Consider the following 26,731-nt stretch of genomic DNA (forward strand, 5'->3'; position numbering starts at 1 on the left):
CTCTCAATCTTTGCCTCTGTCCTGGAATAGATTCCGCCTCCTTTGTCACCGGATTATCACCCACAAGATGTTTGACCATGTGGTCCTCGTCATCATCTTCCTCAACTGTATCACCATTGCCATGGAGCGCCCCAAAATTGACCCCCACAGTGCTGTGAGTCACTGGGACTGTAAACATGGCTGTTGAGTCCTCCTAGGTATCGGGCCTGTCCTGGGTCAGTGTTTAGAACAAGCAAGAGAAGCCAGAAGGCCCGAGAGTCACACATCACAGCCTGTCCAAGGTCACACATCACAGACAGGAGTCAGGATCCTCCCTTGGGTCTCTTGGACTCTGGCTCTTGCTCCTGGACCCCCCAAAATAACCTTCTGGATCCTCTCCTGCCTCAGTTTCTCTCTGTGGGCACACCAGCACAGCTAGGTGCTCTGCCACAGCACAGGCTCTGTCCTCTGTGCCAAAGGCTTACAAGGCACATGGGTATGAGCCCTGTGAGAGGGTGATGTACACGAGACTGGTCCTGCATAGGCTGTACCTGTGATTGACATATTGTGAAGGACATGTCACCTAGCCTTCCCTGTAGATAACAAGGGAGCCACTCTTTCCTCCTTATGGTCCTGTCAGGTCCCAAACAGGTCAGTTTTCTGGGCTGTAGTTGAGGGATGTTATTCATTTATGCTTGGCTAGGAACCTGTCGGTTTTCTGGAGGCCAAAAGAGGCCAGAGACATGACTACTGGCTGTCCTGACTAGGCGCCTCTTCTCTTTGGGATGAGCACATCCCATTTTGGGAGCTCTCTTTCCCAGACTGGCATCACAGCCTCTCCCTACTTTGAGCAGTTCAGATCCTAGAAGGGCATAAGACAGTCTGTTTCTCCTCTCAGCATTTTATACAAGTAAGTGGTATGGCCAGAGGTGCCCCCCCCCCCCGCCCCGCCGTCTTCCTCGTCCCTCCTCGCTGTCTCCCACATCATTGTTTGGATTTCAATGCTGTTTCCCATTAGGGTGGGCTCCAGCCAGGCCAGGGTGGGGGATGGAGGAGCCTGAGGAATGGAGGGGCCAGCCTAGCACTCAATGGGTGAGCAGTGCTCTGACTGGGATGATGACATCTCCCCCCCACACTCGTCCCTGTGTAGGCCCTGTCACTACCTCCCCCTTGAATCCATCTCCAGTTCCCATTGTTCCTGCTTTTCCCTCCTTCCCTCTCTCTGTTCTCCACTCTCAGGCTTATGTTTCTAGCTGTGGCTCAGGCTCTCTACACCCCTCTCTTTGCCACTAGGGCTGACCTCAGCCCATAGACACCAGAATACACCAGAATGCCTGGCAGAAATGCAGTGTCTGTGGAGTCTGAACCCAGGCCCCTCGCTTGTCTGCTGCTCTATTTCTGGGGCACACAGCAGGAAAGCAAAGCTGTAAGGAGGGTAGGATGGCGGACAGGAGTCAGAGATCAAGTTAAATCCTGCTCTAGTTTCAAGAAAGGAATCAGGGAATCGGGCCTGGAATTTAAGACTTGGATAGCAGCACTGCGGTGCAGAATGTGTCCCATCTGAACCACGGGTTTGGGGGTGGGGGGGATTCTGTTCAGGAGTCGCGACAAGACTGTTCATGGAGCTGTAAAGTGAGACTGGGATCTGGCACTGATGAGAGAGAGAGAGAGAGAGAGAGAGAGAGAGAGAGAGAGAGAGAGAGAGAGAGAGAGTGGGGGTCATCTTCGTGCTTTAAATGTTCAAAGCAGCTTTGGGCTTCTGTATGCAGACCTAATCTGGCTGGTGGATGGGGCCTCCTGGTGGGCAACACCTGCCTCTTCTCTCTTGCAGGAGCGCATCTTCCTGACCCTCTCCAACTACATCTTCACTGCAGTCTTTCTGGCTGAAATGACAGTAAAGGTGATGGGGGTTGGCTGCTAGTTTGGGTTCTCTGGTTTCCGAGGAGCATGGGAACAGTGGTTGGAGCTGAAGGAGGAGGGATGGATTGGGGACAGCAGGAAAGATGAGCGGTGACATGGCGGTGGTCTCCAGGTGGTGGCTCTGGGCTGGTGCTTCGGGGAGCAGGCGTACCTGCGCAGCAGCTGGAATGTGCTGGACGGGCTGCTGGTGCTCATCTCAGTCATCGACATCCTGGTGTCCATGGTCTCCGACAGTGGTACCAAGATCCTGGGCATGCTGAGGGTGCTGCGGCTGCTGCGGACCCTGCGCCCGCTCAGGTGCCCCCTCCCTGGAAATTCCACACAACCCCTTCCCTCACAATATGTAGCCCTTGAGGATACCTGTCAGGACCCAATCCTTTATGTGTCCTGCCTCCTGTCTGGGACCCCACTCCAGACAACATTCCGATCATAACGCTCCAGAACATCCCCTCCCACGCTCACTTCCTTACTGTGTGTCTCTCCAGTGTGGCACGCTCATCAGGGCCACTTTGTGTGACATAATCAGTCCTGTTAAGGCAGGGCCTTCATGGCCGTCAAGGAGATCCAAAGCTCTCCCTTAGGGGGCCCTAGGGGGTGATGCTTGGCCCTTCCTGTGAGCTGACACATGCTCTTGCTGGTTGACCCACCTTCGGCATCTGTCAGAGTCCACCCCCAGAGCAGCAGTGCTCCTGACAGCTGATGTGCCCTCCAGCCGGGCAGTCATTCCTTACCCCCCACTCAGGACACTTTAGGGTGTCTTCCTGCATGGGGAACAATACTGACTTAACAGTGAGACTTCTCTGGCTGTGATACCCATATTCCCCCACCCCCCCTCTTCCTCCCCACACCTGCTCCACATATCACACAGGCATCCCCAGGGAAAGCCTCCCTGAGTCACCTCCGCTCAGGGAACATTTGACATCCTGGAGGTGGAGCTGGGGAAGGTGGGAGCTGAGAGTTTGTGCCACCTGTTTGGAGAGATTACAGATGGGGGGTCCTCATGGAAGGGGCGGGGATTCCATGAAAAGAGGACTCTGTTCTGTACAGCGAGCTCAGAAAGTGGAGCAGATGAAGGGACCATGAGCTGAGGCAGAAGGAAGTCAGAGTCCTAACAGGGCAAAGAAGAGGGAGTGTCTGAGCTAGAGAGCCTCTCTCACCCTTCCTCCCGGTGCTCTCCAGGGTAATCAGCCGGGCCCAGGGTCTGAAGCTGGTGGTGGAGACACTGATGTCCTCCCTGAAGCCCATCGGCAACATTGTGGTCATCTGTTGTGCCTTTTTCATCATTTTTGGCATCCTGGGGGTTCAGGTATGCTGGGTCCAAGGGTTTGTCTATGAAAGCCTGAAATATACACCTCCTCTTGTCCCCCAAGCCAGGCTGCTGCCTGAATCCTTCCCTCCAGGAGCTAGGCCCCAGATCCATTTGTCTCTTACTGGGAAAGGAGAGGAGGATTTCCAAAGGAGGCTTGGCCTCAGAGAAACTTCAGGTCCATGGTAGCTGCAGACTCCAGTCTCCCACCCCACCCCCACCCCCGCCCCTTGCTCTCCCTCACACAGGCACACAACTGGCCCCAAGTCTACTCGGGGATCTCCCTTCTTTCCCTGCTTGAGCAAGGCGGGCTGTATGCCAGGTCTGGGGATCCAAGGCCCAGACAGCTGGGCCAGGTTAGTGGAGCGCTGGCAGGCAGACGGGTGCAGACCCCAGACGAGGCAGGAAGTGGGGGCTGCTGGGGAAACCTGGCTTCTGGCCCAGAGAGGAAACTTGACTTTAGAGGAAAAAGAGCCAGAGCTGCCTGCACGATTCAGCAGACGCCTTGGGGGACTGGGAAACACCCCCCCCCACACACACACACACACACTCCATCTTCTAGTGTCCCTGCTCCAGCTGCAGGATAGTCGGTTGGCTGTTGAGGCAGTGTGGGAACTTCTGGGTGGCTACCTCTGGCTTCGTCTGATGCCCACTGTGCCCTGGGGAGGGGCTGTTCCTTGGTTTCCTAGAAACTCTCTAGCCCCAAGGACCAGGCTGCATTTGCCAAAGCTCCACAGAGCCTTTCTGCCAGGCCCTGCACCCCACACATCTCAGTGCCCGCCCTCTTTCCCACTTCCCGGCCTCCTTGGCTTAGGGGAGCGTACCATTGTTGAGCCCAGTCCTGAGGTTCTTTCAGTGAGTTTTGGTTTGTCCCAAGCAGCTCGCTCCAGGCTCCTGGTCCTTCCTTCAACATCCCTCCACACACCCCAGTAATCATGCCTGGGTGTACCCTGGTATGAGAGTGAGCTTTCCAGACCGACCCACATTCCAGCCCTTTTCTGTCAGCTACTGAGTATGCCACCTTTAAAACTCAGTTTTTCTCCTCTGTGGGGTGGGGCTGAATACTCTCTCCCTGTCATACTGGTGAGAGTGAAACACCTAGCCCAGTAATCCTCTAACTTGAGCATGTGTCAGGATCACCGGGGCAGCTGGTAAAGGGTCAGGCCCACTCATTAGATCTGGGGTGAGGGCTGGGAAGGTGGCTCAGTGGTAGAGCGCTTGCCTTGCATGCATGAGGCCCTGGGTTCGATTCCTCAGCACCACATAAGCAAAAAGGAAAAAGCCAGAAGTGGCGCTGTGGCTCAAGTGGTAGAGCGCTAGCCTTGAGCTGAAGAGCTGAGGGGCAGTGCCCAGGCCCAGAGTTCAAGGCCCCCACGACTGGACCAAAAAAAAAAAAAAAAAAGATCTGGGGTGAGCCTGAGAAGGAACACTTCACAAGGACCTGTACCACTAATCAGAGCACCACTAACTTAGCTCTCCCCACCCCGTTCTTCCCTATCCTCCCTCCCTCTCTAGGAAGGCCCCCATAGAGACACTGACTTGATGGGCCAGGCTGTGGAGATGAACCCTTCCCCACAGGGCATACTCAGAGTTCTTAGGCCCAGAGCTGGGATAGGGCTAGGCTAGGGGTCCTGTGTTTCCTGGCCATCTCTCACTCTGTCTCTGCCGTGCGTGTCTAGCTCTTCAAAGGGAAGTTCTTCGTGTGCCAGGGTGAAGACACTAGGAATATTACCAACAAGTCTGACTGTACTGAGGCCAGCTACCGGTGGGTTCGACACAAGTACAACTTTGACAATCTTGGCCAGGTGAGCCCCAACCTCCAGGGATAGGGAGTGGGGAGGAGCAGAGTCTGTGCTCCATGCTGATTCCTGTGGGAGAAGACACAGAGATTGGCCCTCAGCTACCTTAACTACCATCATGTTCCAAAGCTAGTCCATCTGCACAGCTCAGCATGTAGGTCCCTGAAAGTTTCCAGCCCTCTTAAAGATGAGGAAATAAAAGCTCAGATAGGGTAAGCAACTGGCTCAGGGCCAGAGTGCTACATGGCAGAGCACAAAGCACTCAGGCCAGGGAGCCCTGTGTGGATCTTACCACTGTTGTTGTCAGTTCAGTGGCTGTGGACAACTGACCTGCCAGCACCTCAGTTTCATTGGCTGGTGGATGGAGTCATAATAGTATCTTCTTGGGGCTCCTGGTAAAGATTCAACATGGTAATATGAATATCTGCTCAAACTGGCTAGGATGCAGCCAGGCACTGGTGGCTCCTGCTTGTAAACATATCTAATCAGGAGGCTGAGATCTGAGGAGCATGGTGTGAAGCCAGCCAAGGCAGAAAAGACTGTAAGATTCTTATCTCTAATAAACTACTCAAAAAAAGCCAGAAGTGGCACTGTAGCTCTAGCAAAAGACACTCAAGGACAGCACCCAAGCCCTGAGTTCAAGCCCCAGGACCAGCAAAAAAAAAAAAAAATAGCTGAGTGTCTATGGCTCACACCTATAATACTAACTACGTAGGAGGCTGAGATCTAAGGATCCCAGTTCAAAGCCAGCCCAAGCAGGAAACTCCATGAGACTCTTACATCCAATAAACCACTCAGAAAACTGGCAGTGGTGCTGTGGCTCAAGTGATAAGGTTCTAGCCTTGAGATGAAGAGCTGAGGGACAACACCCAAACCCAGAGTTCAAGCCCCACAACCAACAAAATAAATAATAAAGATCAGGGTGCATTGTGTGTGTGTGTGTGTGTGTGTGTGTGTGTGTGTGTGTGTGTGTGTGTGTGAATGAGAGAGAGAAAGAGAGAATGCATGCATGCATGTGTACGTGTATGTGTGCTAGGGCTTGAATTTAGGGACTTGTGCTCTTGCTCAGTTTTTTCTGCTCACAACCAATGCTCTTCCACTTGAGCCACACCTCCAGTTTTCCCTTTTTGCTGGTTAATTGCAGGTAAGAGTCTTTGATTCATCTGCCTGGGTGGATTTAAAACCTCAAAACTCAGATCTCTGTCTCCTGAATAGTTAGGATTACAGTCATGAGGCACCAACATTAGGCTTGGGTACATTTTGTCAAAAGGATTCCTTTCTGCTCCTTGTTTGCAGAAACAGAACTGCAGAAAATGAAGTAGCTCAATCAGTTGTGCTGGTTTGCTTCCCAGACCCCACTGGTTTGGTTCCCAGACTCCACTGGTTTGGTTTCTGGATTCCCAGGGCTCTGGGCTCCCTTGCCTTAACTTGACTGAGATTGGAGGCTTCAAAGCAACATGGCACCATGGGATAGAGTGCACTCCTGGGTCCAGAGTGCAGTCTCCAAGGGCTGGGAACCAAGGCTGCTGCCAGTGGTGCTTTGGTGGCACATTCTAGACTTTAAATGGTGTGTCTCCCTTGCCCCTCTCCCCAGGCTCTAATGTCGCTGTTTGTGCTGGCCTCCAAAGATGGTTGGGTGGACATCATGTACGATGGGCTTGATGCTGTGGGCGTGGACCAGCAGGTAAGGCTGAGATGGGCAAGGCCTATCTCTGGGCTCAGATGACTCAGCCTGAGCTGGTGCCTGGCATAATGATGCTATAGGCACTAGACAGAAAGAGCAACACATTATCAAAGAGGTATCACATCTTGGCCTATGGACCTGCAGCACGTATAAAAATTGTTTGCATAGTAGTCAACATTTAAAAACTGGTAAATTTGACATAAAAATCCAGATTAGGGGCTACTTACAAGGAAATCCGAAGGTCTGGAATACTGGGCTTATATTCTCTCAGGGCAGGAAAAGATGCTAGAATGTGTTCAGCTAGAACAAAGAAGCAGCCAGGCATTGGTGGCTTATGATGAGCTAGTCAGGACGCTGAGATCTGAGGATCGAGGTTCAAAGCTAGCTTGGGTAGGAAAATCCATGAGACTCTTATCTCCAATTAACCACTAGAAAACCAGAAGTGGCACTGTGGCTCAAAGTGCTAGAGCCCTAGCCTTGAGTGAAAAAAACTCATGGACAGCACCGAGGCCCTAAGTTCAAGCCCCAGGAAAGACCCCCCAAAAAGTAGTTTTTCCTTTGCTACAGTCTCCACTCCTCCCCACTACCTACTGCCAAACCCACACCATCCATTCACCTGTCAGGTCCTCTGGAATTTGCAGAAGCCCAGCCCATGTGGACAGCACCTGAGACAGTTTCCCCCTACGGCTAATGTCTCCTTCACTGTCCTTCCTGCTCCCTACCAGCCCATCATGAACCATAACCCCTGGATGCTTCTGTACTTCATCTCGTTCCTGCTCATCGTGGCCTTCTTTGTCCTAAACATGTTTGTGGGTGTGGTGGTGGAGAATTTCCACAAGTGCCGGCAGCACCAAGAGGAGGAGGAGGCAAGGCGGCGGGAGGAGAAGCGGCTGCGGAGACTGGAGAAAAAGAGAAGGAGTAAGGAGAAGCAGATGGCCGGTCGGTAGTCTTTCCACATCTCTCTGGGTCGTGCTTGACCTTGGCCTTGCCATTGCAGAGGGCAAGGGGCTGGGGCTGGGGTAGGGGAGTACTACTCCCACCCCCTCCCTCATCTCCTTCCCCCCAACAGCATGTCTGCCTCTAGAGCCCGCATGAAGCAGACCAGGTCAGCCCCAGGAGGGAGCAAGCTGCCTCTCCAGGGGGTTCCCTGGGTCCCAGCCTCATACTCCCCAGAAGATGCCAGGTTGGAGTGGATGCTTGGCTCTAAGCTGGACTCTCAGAGGAGCCTCAGGAATGAGAACCGAACCTGACACTCTGTTGCCCTGTGCCTGTATCCAGTGACCCAAGGATTGGCCCTGGTGTCAGGCCTGCTTGTTCAGAGTTGCAGGGCATGCATCCTGACCCCCTGGGCCTGCCCTGTGTCTAGCTGCTGAGCCAGAGCTTGGCAAAACCTACAAAAAGCAGCATTGGAGAGAAACCTTCAGGCCTACCCTGCATCATTCCATTCAAATGACCTGGCCTCCTGATCGTTGGGGGGATTTGTTTTTTGGCCACTTTCCCTCCTCCCCCCAAAAATCTCCCCCTCGCTCAGGGAAAATCCAAGGTCACCAGGACTCTAAATGCATGGCTGTCTGGCCTCAGGCCCTCTAGCCCTTCCCCTGTGCTCCCAGCCTCTCTTACCTGGGGAAGGTGAGGCCCCATACCTTTCCTCCTCCTGCTGTTATGCCATGGGCAGACTGAGACTAGGTGAAAAAGACACACACGGAGTCTGGGAAGGATCGAGAGCAGCGGCTGCGTGAGCCGCTTTGTCTGTGGTATGTGTGCAGGTGCGTGCACACCTGGCTTTCTTCTTCAGGGTTCCCATCTGTCTGGTACTCCATAATCTCCATGCCTCTCTCTCTCTTCCCGTCAGCCCACGTCCTTCCACGTGTCTTTCTGTGTGGGTTTCCAAGTCTTTGTGTGTCTCTTCCTGTTTTGGTCTGTGGGTTTCCCTCTCTCCACCCTCTCACACACCGGCTGCCTTCTGCTGATAAGATGTGTGCAGTACTCTGGGTTTCCCTTTGGTGTGTGGAAATGTGAGTACCACCAAATGAGTTGCGGGGCTGTGGTACCCCTGCAGCCCTCTCCCCCCACTGTATCTCCTGCCGCCTACGGCAGGCACGTGGAAGAGGGGATGAGTATGGGAGTCGAAAGTACCGATGAGGAGGAAAGGACCGTGCTCTCTGTGAGAGGGGGTTGCTCCAGGAGGACGTGGAAGGGACACTTGCCTCTGGGTAGCCATGGATAGTGTGCTCCCTCATGTCTCCCATCCATCCACCAGTCCCACAAGGCCCCTTGCCCAACTCCATGCTGGGGTCTGGGCTCTTCTTCCCTGTAGAGTCTGAGGCTGAGCAGGTGCATTATCCCAGCACCACGCTCCCACCCCTGCTCCATCAACCCCACACACCTTGCAGTGGGTCACTTCGGCAGGGCCATCTGCAGATGGAATATTTTTTGGCAGGAGGTACTTGTGGCCCCTGCCTGGCCAGCTGGCTCTCCTTCTGGGGTCTACAGCTGAGGCCATGGCACAGGTAGAGGTGGACATGTGTTCTGGAGTCAGGCTGCCTGTCCCTCTCAAAGCCTCCATGACCCCAGTGAACTGGCTGCTTTACTTGTCTTCTTCCAGCCATCCATGTGCTCAGTACACCCCATTCGTAGTCAGAATGAGGGTCGGAGCTGAGGGGGAGCGAGCTGCTGAGGGGCCCTGCCCAGCACACCTGGTCCAGCCAATGACCGATATCATGTTTCGTTCTTTTAGATCTAATGTTGGACGATGTAATTGCTCCCGGCAGCTCAGCCAGCGCTGCTTCAGGTACTGAGTCTGGGGTGTGGGTTCATGCCTGTGGGGACCTGCTCTTTGCTCCCTCTCCATGGCTCATTGATTCTATCCTCCGGGGTGAAGGGCTGAGGGCCCCTGGGGCTCCCAGGAGAGCAGGGCCTGAAGCGCTGGGTCCATGTTTTCCCATAGGCTGGATGGAGATGAGACACTCTGACACCTCTTGGATGATGCCTAGCCTCAGTAGAGGTCCCAGGCCTTGCTCCTTGGCCTCCATGGCCCTCCTCCCTAGTCTCATGGTTGGATTATTAGAACTGCAACTCTCCCTGCCTCCTTTTGTCTGAAAGGGAGACTTTGATCCAACGGAGCAGGCTGACAGGAACAGAGAGGGGAAGGATTTGTTTTAAAAATGTAACGATGAATAATTGAATGGGCTCATTAATAGTCAAGTAATCAGGATAGCCACGTCATCGCTACAAACAGCAAGAATTGGGAGTCAGAGGCCTGAGTTAGCCACAAGCTTCCTTTCCCCCCCACCTCAACCCCCCCCAAAAAAATGGTTTTGAGAATGAGTTGTGTCCTTATCTGTAAAAGCTGTGTCTCTGGGAAGGCTTCCTGGTGCCTCCTGCCCCACCTCACACCCTCCATATCTCCCTCAGTCCCTTGGTCCCACCATATTGGTCCCCAGATGGAGGTTCGGAGGATCAGAGTCTGTGACAGGTCTGTAGGTCTTGTCACATTCCCTGATGTCTCTGCCTGGTGGTTCCCAAGCTGTTTATCCCCAGGATCTCCCTTATGGTCTCTTCCAACAAATCCCACATTTTGAAAGACTCTTGTCTGAAGTTTGAGCAATTTAATAATGGCTTTATTTCACCATTTTTTACTAATCCACGGCCCATGTAATTGCAAATCAGAGCTTCTGTGCCGCCGCAGAAGGCCGCATACTGAATGATATAAAGAAAGACCGGTTGGCTATTATTATCAGTCTGTGGGGTCTTCACATAGGCAAGTGTGTAATTTCTTTTAAACTTTTAGGAATATTACAAAGAATGAAAGGACCCCCGTATGGCTGCCTTCTTAGGCTGCTCAGGGCCTGGGACTTCAGTCTGGGGACTGCTGATTGTACCATTCTCCACTCTTCCCCACTGCCTGATACAGGCAGAGGCCACCCTGGGTGTGCTGGGCTGCCTGGTCTCTGGAGGCTCAGGGACCAGCTCAAGAGGAGATTCAGCCCTTGGCAAATCTCTATCTCCTGACTCTGTGGCATTGAACTATGGTGTGTGGCATTGTGGCCATCTGTCTGTGGGCACAGGAGTCTTTGTCTGGGCTAGGCCCTGGATTACCGAGGTCCCCATATCTCTGCCAGGCTGTTTTGCAAATCCTAGAAGCATCAGGGGATGAAAGAAAAGCGACAGGAAGTGGGCCTTCAGCTTTTCCTTTGTGGGTCCCTGTAGACTGTAGACTACAGTGTTTTACATACTCATGTGTACCCCCAAAAAGCTTCCCCAGGTCAGAACTGTCCCGTTGAGGCTTCTGAAGCTCAGATGAACCAACACACACAGGCTCTCCTAGTCCACAAGATGTAGCATTGTTCCATGGCAAACACTCTAGTTATTCTCACTTTGTTACCCCCATTCTGAATTCTAGCCTGTTCCTGTTGACACATGCATTATTTTTCCTGGATATTAGTAAAGACTAAGACCCTGCTGGGTGCTAGTGGTTCATGCTTGTAATCCTAGCTACTCAAGAGGCTGAGATCTGAGAATCACAGCTCAAAGCCATCTCTGACAGGAAAGTTTATGAGACTCTTATCTCTTAACCACCAGAAACCTGGAAGTGGAGCTGTAGTTCAAATTGTAGAGCATTACCCTTGAACAAAATAAGGTCAGGGACAGAGTTCAAGCCCCATGACTCTGAGAAGGTCTCAGAGTCCCCTATGTCCTTCTTCCCAGGTTCCTAGATTTCTCCAGGGTCTCTATCAGAGCTTTCCAAATTTTGGTATGTCTAAGAATCACTTGGAGAGAGTATTCAGGTTCCTAGGTCTTCTAGAGTGGTCTGGTGTTGGCAATTTTAACTAGTTCTCAGACACTGGTATGCTAATATACTGGTCTGCTTACCAACAGGACTGGGATGAAACCAAGGGCTGGGATGAAACTGGGGCTGCTAGGAGTTAACCAGTACCAGAGAGTACCAGGGACCCTCCTGGGACCCTACCCTTCCTCCCACCCTGGTGCTGCTCCTAGCAGGAGAGGTTGCCAGACCCAGAGAAGGAGGCAGGGAAGAGTCTGGTTTTCAGGGAATGGGCCTGACACTTGAGTCTGACCAGAGGGACCAGAGCTGCTGTATGATTAGGCCAATTCTAGGGACACTCGGCCCCCAGCTCCAGCTCCTCTCTCCTTAGGCCCTCTGTAGCCTCCACCTCTACTCACCCTCACTCCTCCCACCAGACTGGGACCCACATCAGCTGAAGGTGTGGTCTCTGCCTTGGGGAGTCCACATCCCTGGAACGATTTCTGCTTTCTTGCCTACTACCTTCCAGGATCCAATGTGCAAATCATCAGCCCTGGCCCTGCCTTGGGCTCCCAGTGGCCCCTACTAACTCACCATGCCTGTTGCTGTCACATAACCTTGCACTCCTGTCCTCTGTCCCTATAACCTGACTTGGGGCCTGGTGCCCTTCTTTCTACTGTTCTTGACTCTGGGTTTTTTGGTGGGAGGAGGGAGATAGGTGTCACAACCCAGGCTGGAAGTTGGAGTCCTGATGGCTAGCTGATGGCTCCGTGTGGGAGACCACTCATCTGCTGGGCCTCTTTCTCTTCTCTGCATGGCAGAGCAAGCAGCTTGTTCTCAGCCTGGTGATCTTGGACCGAGACTTTAATAGGAGAGTAGGCTCTGTGGGGGGGGGGGGGGTTGGGGGGGGTGGAGGGAATCCAGGTAGTTTTAGTGCCTACTGGTCAGAAGGGAGGGATTTGTAGGGAGGGACACACACACACACACACACACACACACACACACACACACACACACACACACACACACACACACACACACACACACACACACACACACACACACACACACACACACACACACACACACACACACACACACACACACACACACACACACACACACACACACACACACACACACACGGAATCTGTGCCCATAAAGCAGATGCCCAGCCTCAGTCCTTCCATCCTCTGGGCCTCTTAAAGAAATGTCACTGGTTGAGTTCAAGCCCATCCACTACTCAGACGTCTCAAGCAAGGCTGGAAAGCAGAGTTGGTGGTGGCAGCTGCTCCATCTGGCCTGGAGCTTGCCTCCATAGCCTGTCTGGGGTGACACGGTGGGGAGAGGGTGAACCGTTCCTTTCCGTTCCCTTCCAGCCTCCCCTCTACATTGTCTCAACTAATAATGTGGCTAATAAGGAGCTGCTTTTTCTAACCTAATTGTATTCAAACATTTTAGTTAATTCTCCATTCATATTTTAGCATAATGGGATCGGGTGCTCTCGGCATTTATGGAGATTAATGCAGAGAAAGAGTTCCGGCTGCTAAGGCAACGCAGGGTGACTAGCGCCCTCTGGTTCTCGTGGTACTGAAGGAAGAAAGGAAGGAAGAGGCCCGGCTGGCCTGGCCACCCTTCACCATCGGATGTGGATGATCTGTGGTCTCATATTGTCCCCTGCCCTAGGCCACTCTACCCCATGTTCCTAGGGGTTAAGAGGGCCGCTTGAACAAACAGAGCCGCACTTGGCTGGTCCAACTCTGAAAACCAAGCGATAACTTCATGTACCCCTAAGGTGCACCTGAACTTGTTGCGTCTCTTGGCCCTGATTATCCACACCTCAAGGCCGATGGGGGAGAGGAGCCAGGTGGGCCTGGAGCAGGGCAGCCCATGCTGCTCCTGGGCACTCTTCTTCCTTTGGCCTTTGGTGGGGGGCCTACACCAGGCCGCTCCCTGCCTCAGTTTACCTCTCTATTAAGAGGTCCTCTGCATGGGAAAGGGCAATTAAATTTGAGCTGGCCTGGGCCCAAAGCTTCCTGCCGCCCCTGAGCCAGCTGGCTGCTGGCATAGGCCTCAGAGGCTGCAGCCTTTGCTGGCTGGCTTCCGCCAAGACCTCCAGAGAAGGGAAGGCTGTCTGGGACCTGAGGCTGCCCCATGCCTCCCTGTGGGGAGTCTCTTCCCTCTTTGCAGCTGCATGTAAGACCAATCCATTGACACCCCGTGGATAATACCCTCACCTTGGCCTGGCCCTTCCTCCACACCTGGAGGAGGGCCCCTACAGTCTCCTGCCCCCAGATTTCTTCTGTCTGCTTAGCAGGCTGACCTGTGGCACTGTGATTTTTCTAAGTAGTTGGCTAATTACAAGAGGAACTCTATGCCTGTGACAGATCTCAGACAGTGCTTCCAGCCCAGCTTGTGGTCTCGGGCCATTCCAAAACCCGAGGCAGGCTGGGCACAGCCTCATTAGATACTGGGTGAGTCCAGCAAGGAAGACCCTCCTGGCTTGAGTCTGGGATAGAGCAGAGCCTTGGAGCTCCCCCTCCACCCTCTGCATAGGAGAGTGTGGGAGAGCCAGGCTCTGCCACTGGAGGCCCTGTGACGGGTCGGTGCAGCCAGCTGAAATGATTTCCAATTTCCAATCTCCGGTTGTATCCGCAAATCCCAGCTCTGTATAGTCTCCTTGCCACCCCCAGGGGCCGAGCTTGGAAGACACCAGAGCCTTCTTGGCCTCTCTGTCCTAGCTGCCTCTGAGCCTGATTGAATCAGTGTATTTCCTCTTATTGATCTGACCTCACTGCGGAACACTGAGTCAAGGCTGTGATAAGGGGCTGGTGGATTTTAGAGGTTGCCTTGGGGTGTGGGCTCACCTGGTGGCTAATGTAGGTAGGGATCTCTGCATGTCCTGCCCTGACTGTAGCCAGTAGAACAGATGCTTGGAGGGGGACACGGCAAGAGAGCTGTCCCCCCAACGGGCAGTGAGGGGAGCGCTGGGACGCTGATGACATGGAATGTTTCACCTGTAGTATTAGAGGCTGGTGATGGGGAGGGACAGCGGGTGGAGGGTGCCCAGAGCAGAGGCCCAATGTCTGCTCTGCTCTCCTCCCTGCTCCACCAGAAGCCCAATGCAAGCCCTACTACTCAGACTACTCCCGCTTCCGGCTGCTCGTCCATCACCTGTGCACCAGCCACTACCTGGACCTCTTCATCACCGGTGTCATCGGGTTGAATGTGGTCACTATGGCTATGGAACATTACCAGCAGCCCCAGGTAAGAGTGAGTGAGATGCTACCTGCCTCCTACCTCCAACCATGTCTGTCCATCCCCTCCCTCGCACTGGGGTGACCCCAACATAGCCTAACCCAGGACATCTCTGTGTCAGGCAAGAATCACGAACGCTACATGACCCTTCTGGTACCCACTGCAGTAACCTTTGGAGGTAGATACCATCTTTGTTTTTAGAGATGAGGATACTGAGGCTCAGAGAGGTTACCTAACCAGGGAGAGAGCTAGGAAGTAGAGGACTTGCTTTCTCCACCCAGCACATTTTTATTAAGTGTCTAAATGTGCTGGGTTCTGGACTATGGAAGGTAAGGAAGGTAGAGTGGGGGTTGGAGGTGTGGCTCAATTGGTAGAGTGCCATCCAATGAGCAAAGCATCATACCGAGTTTGAGTCCCAGTCTCACAAGGACAACAACAAAAGAAGGCAGAGTGATTGTACAGCTCCAAAAGTCCCCTGTGATCTTGCCAGTCATCCTCTCATCCGTACAATGAGGAGGTTGGATTGGTAATGCACATGAACCCTTCCAGACCTAGCATTCTGTGCCTTCCAGTACACTTCGTCTGTAGTCTTCTCCTTGTTTCTCAAGGAGAAAGAGATCCTTCAGCACAAGATTTGAGTCATTCATGTGAGTGAGGAGCCTGGGGTGGTAGCTCACTGTCAGCCATTGTGGGGGGAACAGGATGGAAGGTCCCTTAGCCTCCCTGTCTCCCAGGTGTGTGAGGGATGGTAGAGGGGGAAAGGCAGGCATCAGCCATGGGCTTCAATAATGCTGATGCTTGCCCCCATCCCTGCCAGATCCTGGATGAGGCGCTGAAGATCTGCAATTACATCTTCACTGTCATCTTTGTCTTGGAGTCTGTTTTCAAACTAGTGGCCTTTGGCTTCCGTCGATTCTTCCAGGACAGGTAACAGGAGAGAGGCTGGGGGCTCTGGGGGGTAATAGGGGTGTGTCTTCAGAGAAATAAATACCCTGAAGGATGCTTCTTAACTCTAGTTATGTTTCTTAACTCTAGTTAAGTCCAGATCCTACCCCAGGGCTGATGCTGCTGGAGGAAGGGAGCTTCATGTATGGGAGAAAATGGAGGATATTTGACCAGACAGGACTTGGAGGTCACTGGCATTTAGAAATCACTGTATCCCTGCCTGGGGTTTAAAGGCACAGAACCTGCTTGGACTGGATTTGAATCCTAATTCTCCCACTTTACCTAAGTTACTTAATCTCTCTGTGCCTCAGTTTCCTGATCTGTAAAATGGGAGATATAATAGTATCTGTATTAAACTTGTGTGATTCTCAATTTCTGTTCATAAAACTCTTAAAACAGTGCTCGGTACACCTTAAACACCATATAAGTGCTAAATAAAAAAGCAGATGAGCCAAGTATGGTGGTGCATGTCTGTAATATCATCCTTTTTGGGGGGGAACTAAGCAGAAAGACTGAGAGTTGACATTAGCCTGGGCTACATAATGAAAAGCAGAGGACTAGAGATATGGCTCAAGTGGCAGAGTGCCAGCTGTGAGCCAAGTGAATGTACAAGGCTCTGAATTCAAGCCCCAATACCAGCACACACAAAAAAAGAAAAAAGGAAGGGAGGGAGGGAGGAAGGGAGGAAGGAAGGAAGGAAGGAAGGAAGGAAGGAAGGAAAGAGAGAAAGAGAAAGAAAGCAAGCAAGGAAGGAAGGAAGCAAGCAAGCAGAAAGTCTGTGTCCCCAGCTGTGTGGAACTTAGATAAGCCAAGCCTCTTCTATGCAGGATGGGGGCCTGGACCAGGCTGACCTCCCTCTTTCCTAGCTCCATCTTTCTGTGCCACAAAGGCGCCCTTCCCCCACAGTTCCCTTCCCCCACTCAGGGAGCTGTGTCCTGGGCTTTCCAGGTGGAACCAGCTGGACCTGGCCATTGTGCTGCTGTCCATCATGGGCATCACGTTGGAGGAGATCGAGGTCAATGCCTCGCTGCCTATCAACCCCACCATCATCCGTATCATGCGGGTGCTTCGCATTGCCCGAGGTTGGTCCTGTTGTCTGTCCGTATACCTGCCATCTCCCGGTGACCAGCTCACAGGAATATAGCAAGGGTCTGTCTGCTGTGGGCTCCCAACTTCTGCCAAAGGGGAAGTTCAAGGGAAGTTATAGAGTGGCTGGCCAGGCTAGCCAGCCCACCAGCCCCAACCCCTTCACAGCCTGGCTTCAGGCCAGGGACCCAGAGGGACCAGCTCATGACGTTGTCCTGTTCCTCAGTGCTGAAGCTGTTGAAGATGGCTGTGGGCATGCGGGCGCTGCTGGATACAGTGATGCAGGCTCTGCCCCAGGTAGCTGGAAGGTGGGGGATGGGAAGGGTCCTCTTGGGAAAGAAGAGATGTCCTCCAAAGGGGGGGGAGGGAGCTCAGGGAAGCAGTCTGGGAGCCTCAGTGGCACCTTTTCCATTTCTTTTTCTCTTTTCCAGGTGGGGAACCTGGGACTTCTCTTCATGTTGTTATTTTTCATCTTTGCAGCTCTGGGTGTGGAGCTCTTTGGAGACCTGGGTGAGTTGGGGTTAGGGAGGTTGGAAAGACCCAGGGCTGGGAGACTAAGGGCCTCTGGGACAAACCTGAGCCTCTCTCCCTTTTCCTCCTCCCCTAGAGTGTGACGAGACACACCCTTGTGAGGGCCTGGGCCGGCATGCCACCTTCCGGAACTTTGGCATGGCCTTCCTGACCCTCTTCCGAGTCTCCACAGGTGACAACTGGAACGGCATTATGAAGGTGAGAGGGCCTGGGTGCCAGGAAGGCAGCCCCCGCAGAGAGCCAAGATGCCTCAGGAAAATGAATCCGCCACAAATAAAAGCCTATCTCCTCCTTCTGCCCCCCAAGCCAGAACACGCTGGAACTCCCTCTCCGCAGGGCATCATCTGACTCACACTTCCCCCAGGCAGCCTTTCATTCTTTCCTGCCCCCCAAGACACTGAGATCTCCCTCCTCTCCTTCCTCCTCCTCCTGTCCCATTCTCCTCCCCCCACGCTCTGTGACACCCATGGCCTGATTTTCCACGACAGCTCCATCCGCTGTCCTCTCACTCTGTCCAGCTTCATGACTCTGTTCTGCCTCTCCCCTCCCCCAACCCTCCCCCCAGGACACCCTGCGGGACTGTGACCAAGAATCTACCTGCTACAACACGGTCATCTCACCCATCTACTTCGTGTCCTTCGTGCTCACGGCCCAGTTCGTGTTGGTGAATGTGGTGATTGCCGTGCTGATGAAACACCTGGAGGAAAGCAACAAAGAGGCCAAGGAGGAAGCTGAGCTGGAGGCCGAGCTGGAGCTGGAGATGAAGACACTCAGTCCACAACCCCACTCACCACTGGGCAGCCCTTTCCTTTGGCCTGGGGTTGAGGGCCCTGACAGCCCCGACAGCCCTAAATCCAGGGCCCCCCATGCAGTGACCCATGCCGGAGCAGCCTCACACTTCTCTCTGGAGCACCCCACGGTGAGCAGCAGCAGCCCTGCCAAAGGGGAGAGAGGGGTCTGGGGCAGGAGCAGGGTGGGCCTGACCAGCAGCTCAGTGGGTGGTCAACCAGGAGTGGAGCAGGCCCCCCCCCGGCTCCTCCTCCATCCTCAAGCCCCTCCCACTTGTATTCCGAGAGGCCCCTCCCCTAAAGATGACTGTCCACACACTCACTCACTGCCCAGGGTCACCATCAGCAAAGAGGCTGGCAGATAGCCAGCTTGTCTACCCCCTCCTCATCCGACCTGGTGTGGCCTCCCTTTTCTGGCTTTTAGGTTCATGGCTAAGTTTTCTGTTTCCTTCCTGTTTCTTTCTTACCCTTGCCTGGTTGCTAATCCTTTCCTACCCACCCTTTCACCTGCCGGATTCCCTGCCATCTTTTTGCCATCCTTTTCTCTTCCTCTCTCCCTCTTCCTCCCATGGGCTCTGCTCATCTTCCCATCTCGCCTCCCTTCTCCCACACCTCCCTCTTCCCCAACTCTCTTTTGCTCTTCTTTGTTGCCGTGTGTGTGCGTGTATGTGTGTGCGCATGTCCTCTGGGTCTCACTCTCCACTTTTCTCCCTCTGTACCCCACATCAATCCCCTACCACAACTCTTCTCATCACTATCCCTGTGACCCCCGCCCCCCATCTCCCACCCCCTGGCTCTCCGGCTCCCTTTTTGGGCTGGTCCTCCCAGGACAGACAGCTGTTTGACACCATCTCCCTGCTGATCCAGGGCTCCCTGGAGGGGGAGCTGAAGCTGATGGAAGAGCTGGCATCCCCAGGGGGCCAGCCCTCTGCCTTCCCTTCCGCCCCCAGTCTGGGCGGCTCCGACCCGCAGGTTACTGTGCTCTGTGCTGTGCCCTTCAAGCTGTGCCATGCTGTGCTGTGCTTCTGGGGAGGCTGGGGGGGGGGGGTGCCTGCCCACTTAGTATCTGGAGGAAGAGGAGTCACAGGGCCCCAGTTGAACATCAGACTTGGCAGAAAACAGCCAGGGGGTACTCTAGCCCATACACAGACCTAGATGATAGAGAGGCTGAGATTCCCCTTCCAAGAGGGAAGAACGGAGGGAGGGAAGAGGGGCATAGAGGGATGGGGCAGTGGGACCAAAGTACCAGGTCCAGGCAAAATCAGCCTCTGGGATAGTACAGGTGGCCAGGGGACCCTCAGAGGGACATATCTTAAGCCATGATTCCCCCCAGCACCCCATCTCCCACCCTCTGTCCCTTGGTGGCTTTGTAAGCCATGGTGCCCATTAGATGTGAGAAGCACATCTGGACCCTTGAAATAAGACATGGCTCCCCACAAGCCCCTCCCCCGGGCCAGCCCCTTCCCATGGCCCTTTACATCTTGATTTCTTGCCTTGCTCTCTCCCCTTGGGCAGGGATCCCACCATCTCCCTCCCCATGTCAGAGGCTACAGATCTGCAGCAAGGCAAGAAGTCAGGCATCAACCACAGGCCCTGTTGGATAGAGGGGTGGGCAGGCAGGGTCCTAGGAAGCCTTTATAGCCAAGGAAATGAACAGTGGATCTTGCATGGTAGGGGGGCTGTGCCTCTTCTTGGGGTGACTCCAGCCTGGTAGGAAGCTAGAGCGAGCAGTGGGAGGGTGAGTCTCTTCCTCAAGCTGCCCACCCTCATTCAAGGAAGCGCACGTCCCCTAGATGGTGGGATAGAACAGGTTGCAAAGGGAAGGTGACCAGGGTATCCCAGACATCCTGTAGACACTGAAGCCCCCCACCCCCCTCCCCCTGCAGATCTGAGGTATACCCAGATGGTCTGGCAGCCTGAGTTACCCACTTCAGCCTGGCTGGGAGAGCACCTCGCAGGGCCCAAGTTGGAGAAGGGCGGGCAGGCTGCAGGCAGACGGAGGAGGAGGGCCCTCAAGGGGAGAAGCCAGAAAATGGAGGCCCGCCAAGTCCTGCCAGGCTTTTGGAAGCAAAGAGAATAGGCAGAAAACAGCCGTCAGATTGTGGCATTGTCCCCAGTGTCCCCCATCCCCACCCCCACGCTGCTCTGTCTGCAGAGAGAAGAGACTGGCTTTGTTGACCTTTCTTTGTTGTTGTTGATGTTGTTCTGTTGTTGTTGTTTAGTGTCATCTTTATGAGAGTAGAAGCCCTGGCTACTCCAGCTCTATCCCTGGGTGGTGGTAGCGTGGGAGGGGGTGGCTGAGGTACCTGGGGTATCTTTAGAACGTGTTTCTGTGTCTCTTCCCTTGGTCTGTGTTTGCTCCAGCTCTTTGGTGCCTGCCACAGCCTCTCTGATCAGAGCAGGGGGTTGAAGCCAGAGAGAGGGAGGGGGTGGCTGGTTTATTTGGGAAAGAGGTGGGGAGTAAGGGAGCAAGTGAGAAGGGGTGCCTCTCTTCTCCCTGCTTTGTGGAAAGGGGAAGTGGGGGCTGTGTGTGTGTGTGTGTGTGCGCGCGCGCGTGCGTGCACGCAGGTGCGTGCCCGATGTACACTGTCCTGGTTTCTCATGGCTGCTCATCTCTCTCCTGTCTAGATCCCTCTAGCTGAGATGGAGGCTCTGTCTCTGACGTCAGAGATTGTGTCTGAACCGTCCTGCTCTCTAGCTCTGACGGATGACTCTTTGCCTGATGACACTCACACACTCTTACTTAGTGCCCTGGAGAGCAATGTACATGCACACACCCCTTTGCTGCTCCCCCAGCCCGGGCTGGACCGGCTGCAGGGCTCCAGGTCCTCCTCCCGCTCTGCCACTAGGCCCTGCCCTGAGGTGTCCATGCAAGAGCATATGGTGGGGCTGGGAAGGTGGCTCAGTGGTAGAGCGCTTGCCTTGCATGCATGAGGCCCTCTGTTCGATTCCTCAACACCACATAAGCAGAAAAAGACGGAAGTGGGGCTGAGGCTCAGGTGGTAGAGCACTGGTCTACAGCTGAAGAGCTGGGGGACAGCGCCCAGGCCCAGAGTTCAGGCCCCACAACCGACAAAAAAAAAAAAAAAAGAGCATATGGCGCCCCAGCCTTGGCTGGCATGAAGTCTTTCAAGTCCCTCATGGGGGACAAAGGAATTAGAAGGCTTTGCCCAGAGGGACATGAGGGCAGTGGTTGTGAAAGGGTTACTCAGGAGTGACATGGCCCACAGCACGTGGCAGCAGAGCCAGTCTCCACATGTGGAGCCCTGTGCCCGCCAGCCCTCCCTCCCTGCCCCTCCTTCCCCTCCCTGCTCATGAGGTGATCACCATCCATAGTGGGTGAGAGCCACATCTCTGCTGCCACCACCATGCCCTTCTCCACCTGAAGGCTGTTCCTGTCTCCTCTGTCACTGTCCCTGTGTGTCCCTGTATCCTTGCCAGATTTCTGGGGAGGGGCTTCTTTGATTTTTTCCACCCTTCCCCAGTTCCCATCCCCTTCTGACTGTGAGCAGCCCCCTCCTGGCCTTTTATTTCTGTTGTCAGAGCTGCCAGCCTTGACCACAGGCTGGGTCCTGAGGCTGAGAGGGACCATCCTCAACATAGCTACCTGCTAGGATCAGGGTATGACTGGTTGGGTCCACAGGGTCTTGAGGGATGGAGAAACCCTTGAGAAGGAACCTTGACTTTGTCCACTGGCATCCAAGGCTGATGACTATCTTCCTTTGGAACAGATGTCCCCAATTCCACACCCTCCTCCCCGCGCCCCCCCCCCCCGCAGTCTAAGAGAAGAGCTGAGTCTCTAGGTGGTTAAAATGGGAGGGGAGAAGACTGACTTGCCCCTAGTGTTCATCTGCATTCAACCAGCATGGACTTAGCTCAAGTCTGGATCCTAGGGCTCCCTTTAATCCAATAGGTGGGGACCTTTAGAAAACAGTTGGGGGACTGGAGCTGTTACTTGAGCAATAGAACACCCACCGTGAGCCAAAAAGCCAAGTGAGGGTACAAGGCCCTGAGTTCAAGCCCTAGCACCGGCACTGAAACAAAAAAGAAAAAGAAATCATAATAAGAAGGTAGTTGGGGACCACCGGCAAGGCAGGGGCTGCTCTCGCTCCCTCCTCACCCTCCACCATCACTTCCAAGAAGCTTGCAGGCAATACCCTGGGCACATTCTGGGGGAGGTAAAGCTGCTCCGCTCCTTCCTCCCTGTGTGGGGGACTCATCATGTACCCTCCCCGTGCCATGCTCATGCCTACCACCACCTTGTCCTGGAAAAGAATGGGGAGGGGAATGGCCTGGTGGGGTGGTGGGAATCATTTCTTGTCCAGCTCGGCCTCAGTAACCAGACCCGGCAGCTCCCACTCCACCTCTTTCCCTGTACCTTTTGCAGATGGAGCCCCACGTCAAGGAGGTACCCCTCACACTGGGACCCGATTTGCTGACTGTGCGCAAGTCTGGGGTCAGCCGGACGCACTCTCTGCCCAATGACAGCTACATGTGCCGCGATGAGAGCACTGCGGAGGGGACCCTGGGACACAGAGGCTGGGGGCTTCCCAAAGCCCAGTCAGGTACCAGGACTGGGACAGGCCAGCTTGGCTCCCACAGGGAGGACCCAATCTTGCCTCAGATCAGTCCTGACAAAGGGCAACAGAACAGGACTCTCTTTTCTCTGGGAGAGCTTTAGCCTGAAGGGGAATAACTTTACCTAAAGGTGGTGAGGGTAGAGGCCCTGAAAGCAGAAGAAGGGTGGAAGCAAGGAGCTCAGGCCTCCTCTCTCTGCCTCACTCCTGTCCCTTCCCTCCCTCAACAGGCTCCATCTTGTCGGTCCACTCCCAGCCAGCAGATACCAGCTATGTCCTGCAGCTTCCCAAAGATGTACCACATTTGCTCCAGCCTCACAGTGTCCCCACCTGGGGCACCATCCCTAAAATTCCCCCACCCGGCCGCTCCCCTCTGGCTCAGAGGCCACTCAGGCGCCAGGTGAGCAGGTGTGGAGGACCGGGCCTAGGACTGAACTCTGTTAGGACTCCTAGACTGTTGCTGACGACCAGGGTGGCCATTTCTGTTCTTCCAGAGAACATGTATTGTGTGCCAGTGGCAGGTCAGACTTGGGTTTTAGTCCCAGGGACATAGTACTGGAAGAAGCAGAGGGAATCATGGTCACCAGGGCCATAGATGTCCAGTGGAAATGGAACCCAAGTCTCAAGGCTCCCTTTTCTTAGCCCAGAGCTACCTCCCTGTTCTTCACACTTTGGATTTAGCTGAGGGGCACAGGCAGGCTTTAAGGGTCTTTACTTTTGGCCAAGCACAGGACCCACTTTGCAGAACCCCCATTCTAGGCCCACAGGGAGACACAAATACAACTAGTGAGGCTTGTCAGCTTCACACTGGCCATGGCTGTGATACCTGAGAATCTGCTCGGACCTGCATACTTGGGGAGCAGGCATAGTCCCTTCAATTCTATACATGCTCACTGAGCAGCCTCTGCCTACCAGGTGCCTGGGCACAGTCCCTGCCCTCTGAGCTCATAGTCTAATAGTGGAGACAGCCATGCCATCAGATTCCTGCAGCCACAAGTCACAGCTGTGGGATGCTTATGTACAGGGGTGAAGCAGGAAGCGAAGAAAAGGAAGGGAGTCAGCTCTCCTTGGGGTGGAGATTGTCAGGCCCTCCATCACAGAGAACTTGAGTCTCCAAAGGAGTGCCTGCTAGTTGGGAAGTGTGTTCAAGGCCAAAGGTACAGACTGGGCAAAGGGTGGCATAAAGGGACCAACTGGGGACAAGAGCTGGCCTGGGTATTTTATTTCTTCCCAGAGGTCAGGGACTGCACAGAGCTAACCCTGCAGCCTTGGGGGAGACAGGGTATGGAGGAAGGAAAAGAGGTTTGGGGGGGAGTGAATAAAAGGTATGGTGGGCCATTGAAGTCAAGTTGCACATGACCATCTCCTAATAATAAGCAGTTATCTTCAGGGCTGGAGGCATGGCTCAGGTGGTAGAGCACCAGCCATGAGTGAAAATGTCAGAGACTCAGTTCAAGTCCTGGGGCAGGGGTAGGGGGGGTGCAGTTACCAGTACACCTGTTAAAGGTGGTCCTGCTGTAGCTGCAAGGAGGTGGGAGATCCTAGATGGTCAGAAGAAGGGACAAGGGACAATCCGTGGTGAGTTCTTTGCCCACTCCATACAGGCAGCAATAAGGACCGATTCCTTGGACGTGCAGGGCCTGGGCAGCCGGGAAGACCTGCTGTCGGAGGTGGGCAGGCCCTCCCCACCTCTGGCTCGTTCCTCCTCCTTCTGGGGCCGGTCCAGCATCCAGGTACAGCCACATTCCCACAGCAAGCTCCAGTCGAAGCACATGCCCCCACCAGCCCCCTGCCCAGGCCTGGATCCTAATTGGGGCAAAGACCCTCCAGAGACCAGAAGCAGCTTAGAGCTGGACACAGAGCTGAGCTGGATTTCAGGAGACCTCCTGCCTACCAGCAGCCAGGATGAGCCCCCATCCCCACGGGACCTGAAGAAGTGCTACAGTGTGGAGGCTCAGAGTGGCCGGCGCCGGCCTGCATCCTGGCTGGATGATCAGAGGAGGCACTCCATCGCGGTCAGCTGTCTGGACAGTGGCTCTCAGTCCCGCCTGGGTCCAGACCCCTCAAGCCTTGGGGGTCAGTCTCTTGGAGGCCCTGGGAGCCGGCCCAAGAAAAAACTCAGCCCACCCAGTATCTCTATAGACCCTCCGGAGAACCAGGGCCCTCGAACCCCATCCAGCCCTGGCATCTGCCTCCGGAGGAGAGCTCCATCCAGCGACTCCAAGGATCCCTTGGCCTCTGGCCTCCCTGACAGCATGGCTGCCTCGCCCTCCCCAAAGAAAGATGTACTGAGTCTCTCTGGTTTATCCTCTGACCCAGCAGACCTGGACCCTTGAGTCCCACCCACTCTCCCATTCACCTTTCTCCACTGGGTGCACATCTTAACTCCTCCTGGGCCATATGCCTGAGAAGTCCCATAGAGACAGCTAGGAGGCTGCCCTCCCTGCCTCCATGGTTCTGGACACCTGCAAGCAGGACTTCCAGAGAGTCCGAAGCGCAGCCCTGGCAATTCCGGCTCCAGGCAGAAAGCAAGGGAGAGGCCCAGCATGGCCGAGGTTCCCACACCAGGAGCTATTGGGAGAAAGCAATACGTTTGTGCAGAATCTCTATGTATATTCTATTTTATTAAATTAATTGAATCTAGTATATGCCGGATGTACGACATTTTGTGACTGAAGAGACTTGTTTCCTTCTACTTTTATGTGTCTCAGAATATTTTTGAGGCGAAGGCGTCTGTCTCTTGGCTATTTTAACCTAAAACAACCAGTCTAGTTATTCCCTCTTCTTGTAAAGCACAAGCTGGGACCTTGCGTGCATTTCCAGCCCCGACAGGGGCCTATCTTCTGCGGAGAGTGAGAATCATTTTGGAAACTGTAATGTAACTTATTTTCTCCTTTAATCTCCTCATCATTTTCTGTAGGGGGAAAAAAAAAACAAAAAAAAAAGAGAAAAAGGAAAAAAATGAGATTTTACAAATGAAATGGAACCTTTTTATATATACATACATACATATCTATATATCTATATATCTATATAAAATAAAGTAATTTTCCAAAATAATCACGGTGGAGAGTAAAAACAAAGGGAATGGAGAAGTAGCCCTATGCAGATGGCCCAGCAGAGTTCTGGAGATGCAAGTGGGTGGTGGAGAGGGGAGGTTTGATGTGTGTGTGAATGTGTGTGGGCATATGCATTTGTGTGTATGTGTGTGTGCATAAAGGTCATGCAGGCATGTGTATTTGGGTGTGAGTTGTGTGGTATATGAGTACATTCAGGCATATGCATGTGTGTGTATGCATGAAGGTCATGTAGGCATGTGTATTTGTGTGTAAGTTGTGTGGTATATGAGTATATTCAGGCGTGTGTGTGTGTGTTTGAAAGAAAACCCAAACACTCAGCCTTGGAGAAGTTCTCCCCTGGCCTCTTGAGGAAGGGAGAGGAGGCAGCCCTCTGCCTAACAAGACTGGGGAGAAAGAAGGGCTCCTGTTTCTATCAACGCTTTATGGCACCCTCTAAGCCATGCAGCTCAGTGAATGTAATTCCAGATTAGCTCTTATTTCTGCTGACAGCTATCAGCCATGCATTGAAAGCTGGAAATTGGCATAATGAAGCTGTTTTGGTTAATGGGGCTGACTGCGGCTGGGAGGTGGCCTCAGCTGTGGCTGATCTGGATCTGGGACTTGATGGGGGAGGGGCAAGCGCTTCTGGGTTTTCCTTCCTCTGGCCTCTGCAGGGATTTGCCCCAATTCTGGCTGGGTGGAGACCTGGGCAGGCAGGGCTGGGGGAGGGGGCCGGGTATCTGACTTCTGCCTGGTGCCTTGGGCTTCTCCCACCATCCTGCTGGCAATGAGTTGAAGCTGTGTAAATAAAGCTGCTCCCTCTAGAGGATATAAGGACCAGGGTGACCAGCTCCACAGGACTAGGGTCTGGGCAGGTGGTTTACCAGGCAGCTGTGGGGGAAGCTGGCCCCCTGAAGGGTGATGAACAACACCAGCAAGGTGCTTACACGGTCTGCTGCTGCCTGCCCTGTGGGAGACAGAGGAGGAGGGAGGGGTGATGGCAGCCACCACGGGCAGGAGGGGGAGGAGAAGGG

At 53.9% G+C, this 26,731-nt stretch overlaps 1 protein-coding gene across 11 annotated transcripts in view; it reads left to right on the top strand.

The window, feature by feature from the left end:
- The window catches only part of Cacna1g (calcium voltage-gated channel subunit alpha1 G), a 66,449-nt gene extending 40,751 nt beyond the window's left edge, over nt 1-25,698 (top strand). For 2 of the 11 annotated variants that reach the window (XM_070028353.1, XM_070028354.1), the window contains 19 exons: nt 31-154; nt 1,811-1,879; nt 2,012-2,196; nt 3,079-3,205; nt 4,885-5,010; nt 6,599-6,688; nt 7,414-7,627; nt 14,569-14,720; nt 15,529-15,638; nt 16,605-16,738; nt 16,969-17,039; nt 17,174-17,252; nt 17,350-17,471; nt 17,839-18,192; nt 18,890-19,033; nt 20,690-20,824; nt 22,449-22,626; nt 22,869-23,038; nt 24,243-25,284. In XM_070028353.1, coding sequence (XP_069884454.1) covers nt 31-154; nt 1,811-1,879; nt 2,012-2,196; nt 3,079-3,205; nt 4,885-5,010; nt 6,599-6,688; nt 7,414-7,627; nt 14,569-14,720; nt 15,529-15,638; nt 16,605-16,738; nt 16,969-17,039; nt 17,174-17,252; nt 17,350-17,471; nt 17,839-18,192; nt 18,890-19,033; nt 20,690-20,824; nt 22,449-22,626; nt 22,869-23,038; nt 24,243-24,974 — 3,316 coding nt within the window. In that variant the 3' untranslated portion in view covers nt 24,975-25,284. Of the gene's footprint in view, nt 1-30; nt 155-1,810; nt 1,880-2,011; nt 2,197-3,078; nt 3,206-4,884; nt 5,011-6,598; nt 6,689-7,413; nt 7,628-9,425; nt 9,480-14,568; nt 14,721-15,528; nt 15,639-16,604; nt 16,739-16,968; nt 17,040-17,173; nt 17,253-17,349; nt 17,472-17,838; nt 18,193-18,889; nt 19,034-20,689; nt 20,825-22,448; nt 22,627-22,868; nt 23,039-24,242 lie in introns of all 11 variants that reach the window. The other 9 variants (XM_070028356.1, XM_070028360.1, XM_070028359.1 and 6 more) reach the window with 7 other exon arrangements.
- The last annotated feature ends 1,033 nt before the right edge of the window (nt 25,699-26,731 follow it).

Source organism: Dipodomys merriami, unplaced genomic scaffold (assembly GCF_024711535.1).
Source record: "Dipodomys merriami isolate MVZ:Mamm:240054 unplaced genomic scaffold, mDipMer1.0.p SCAF_19, whole genome shotgun sequence".
Taxonomy (NCBI): domain Eukaryota; kingdom Metazoa; phylum Chordata; class Mammalia; order Rodentia; family Heteromyidae; genus Dipodomys; species Dipodomys merriami.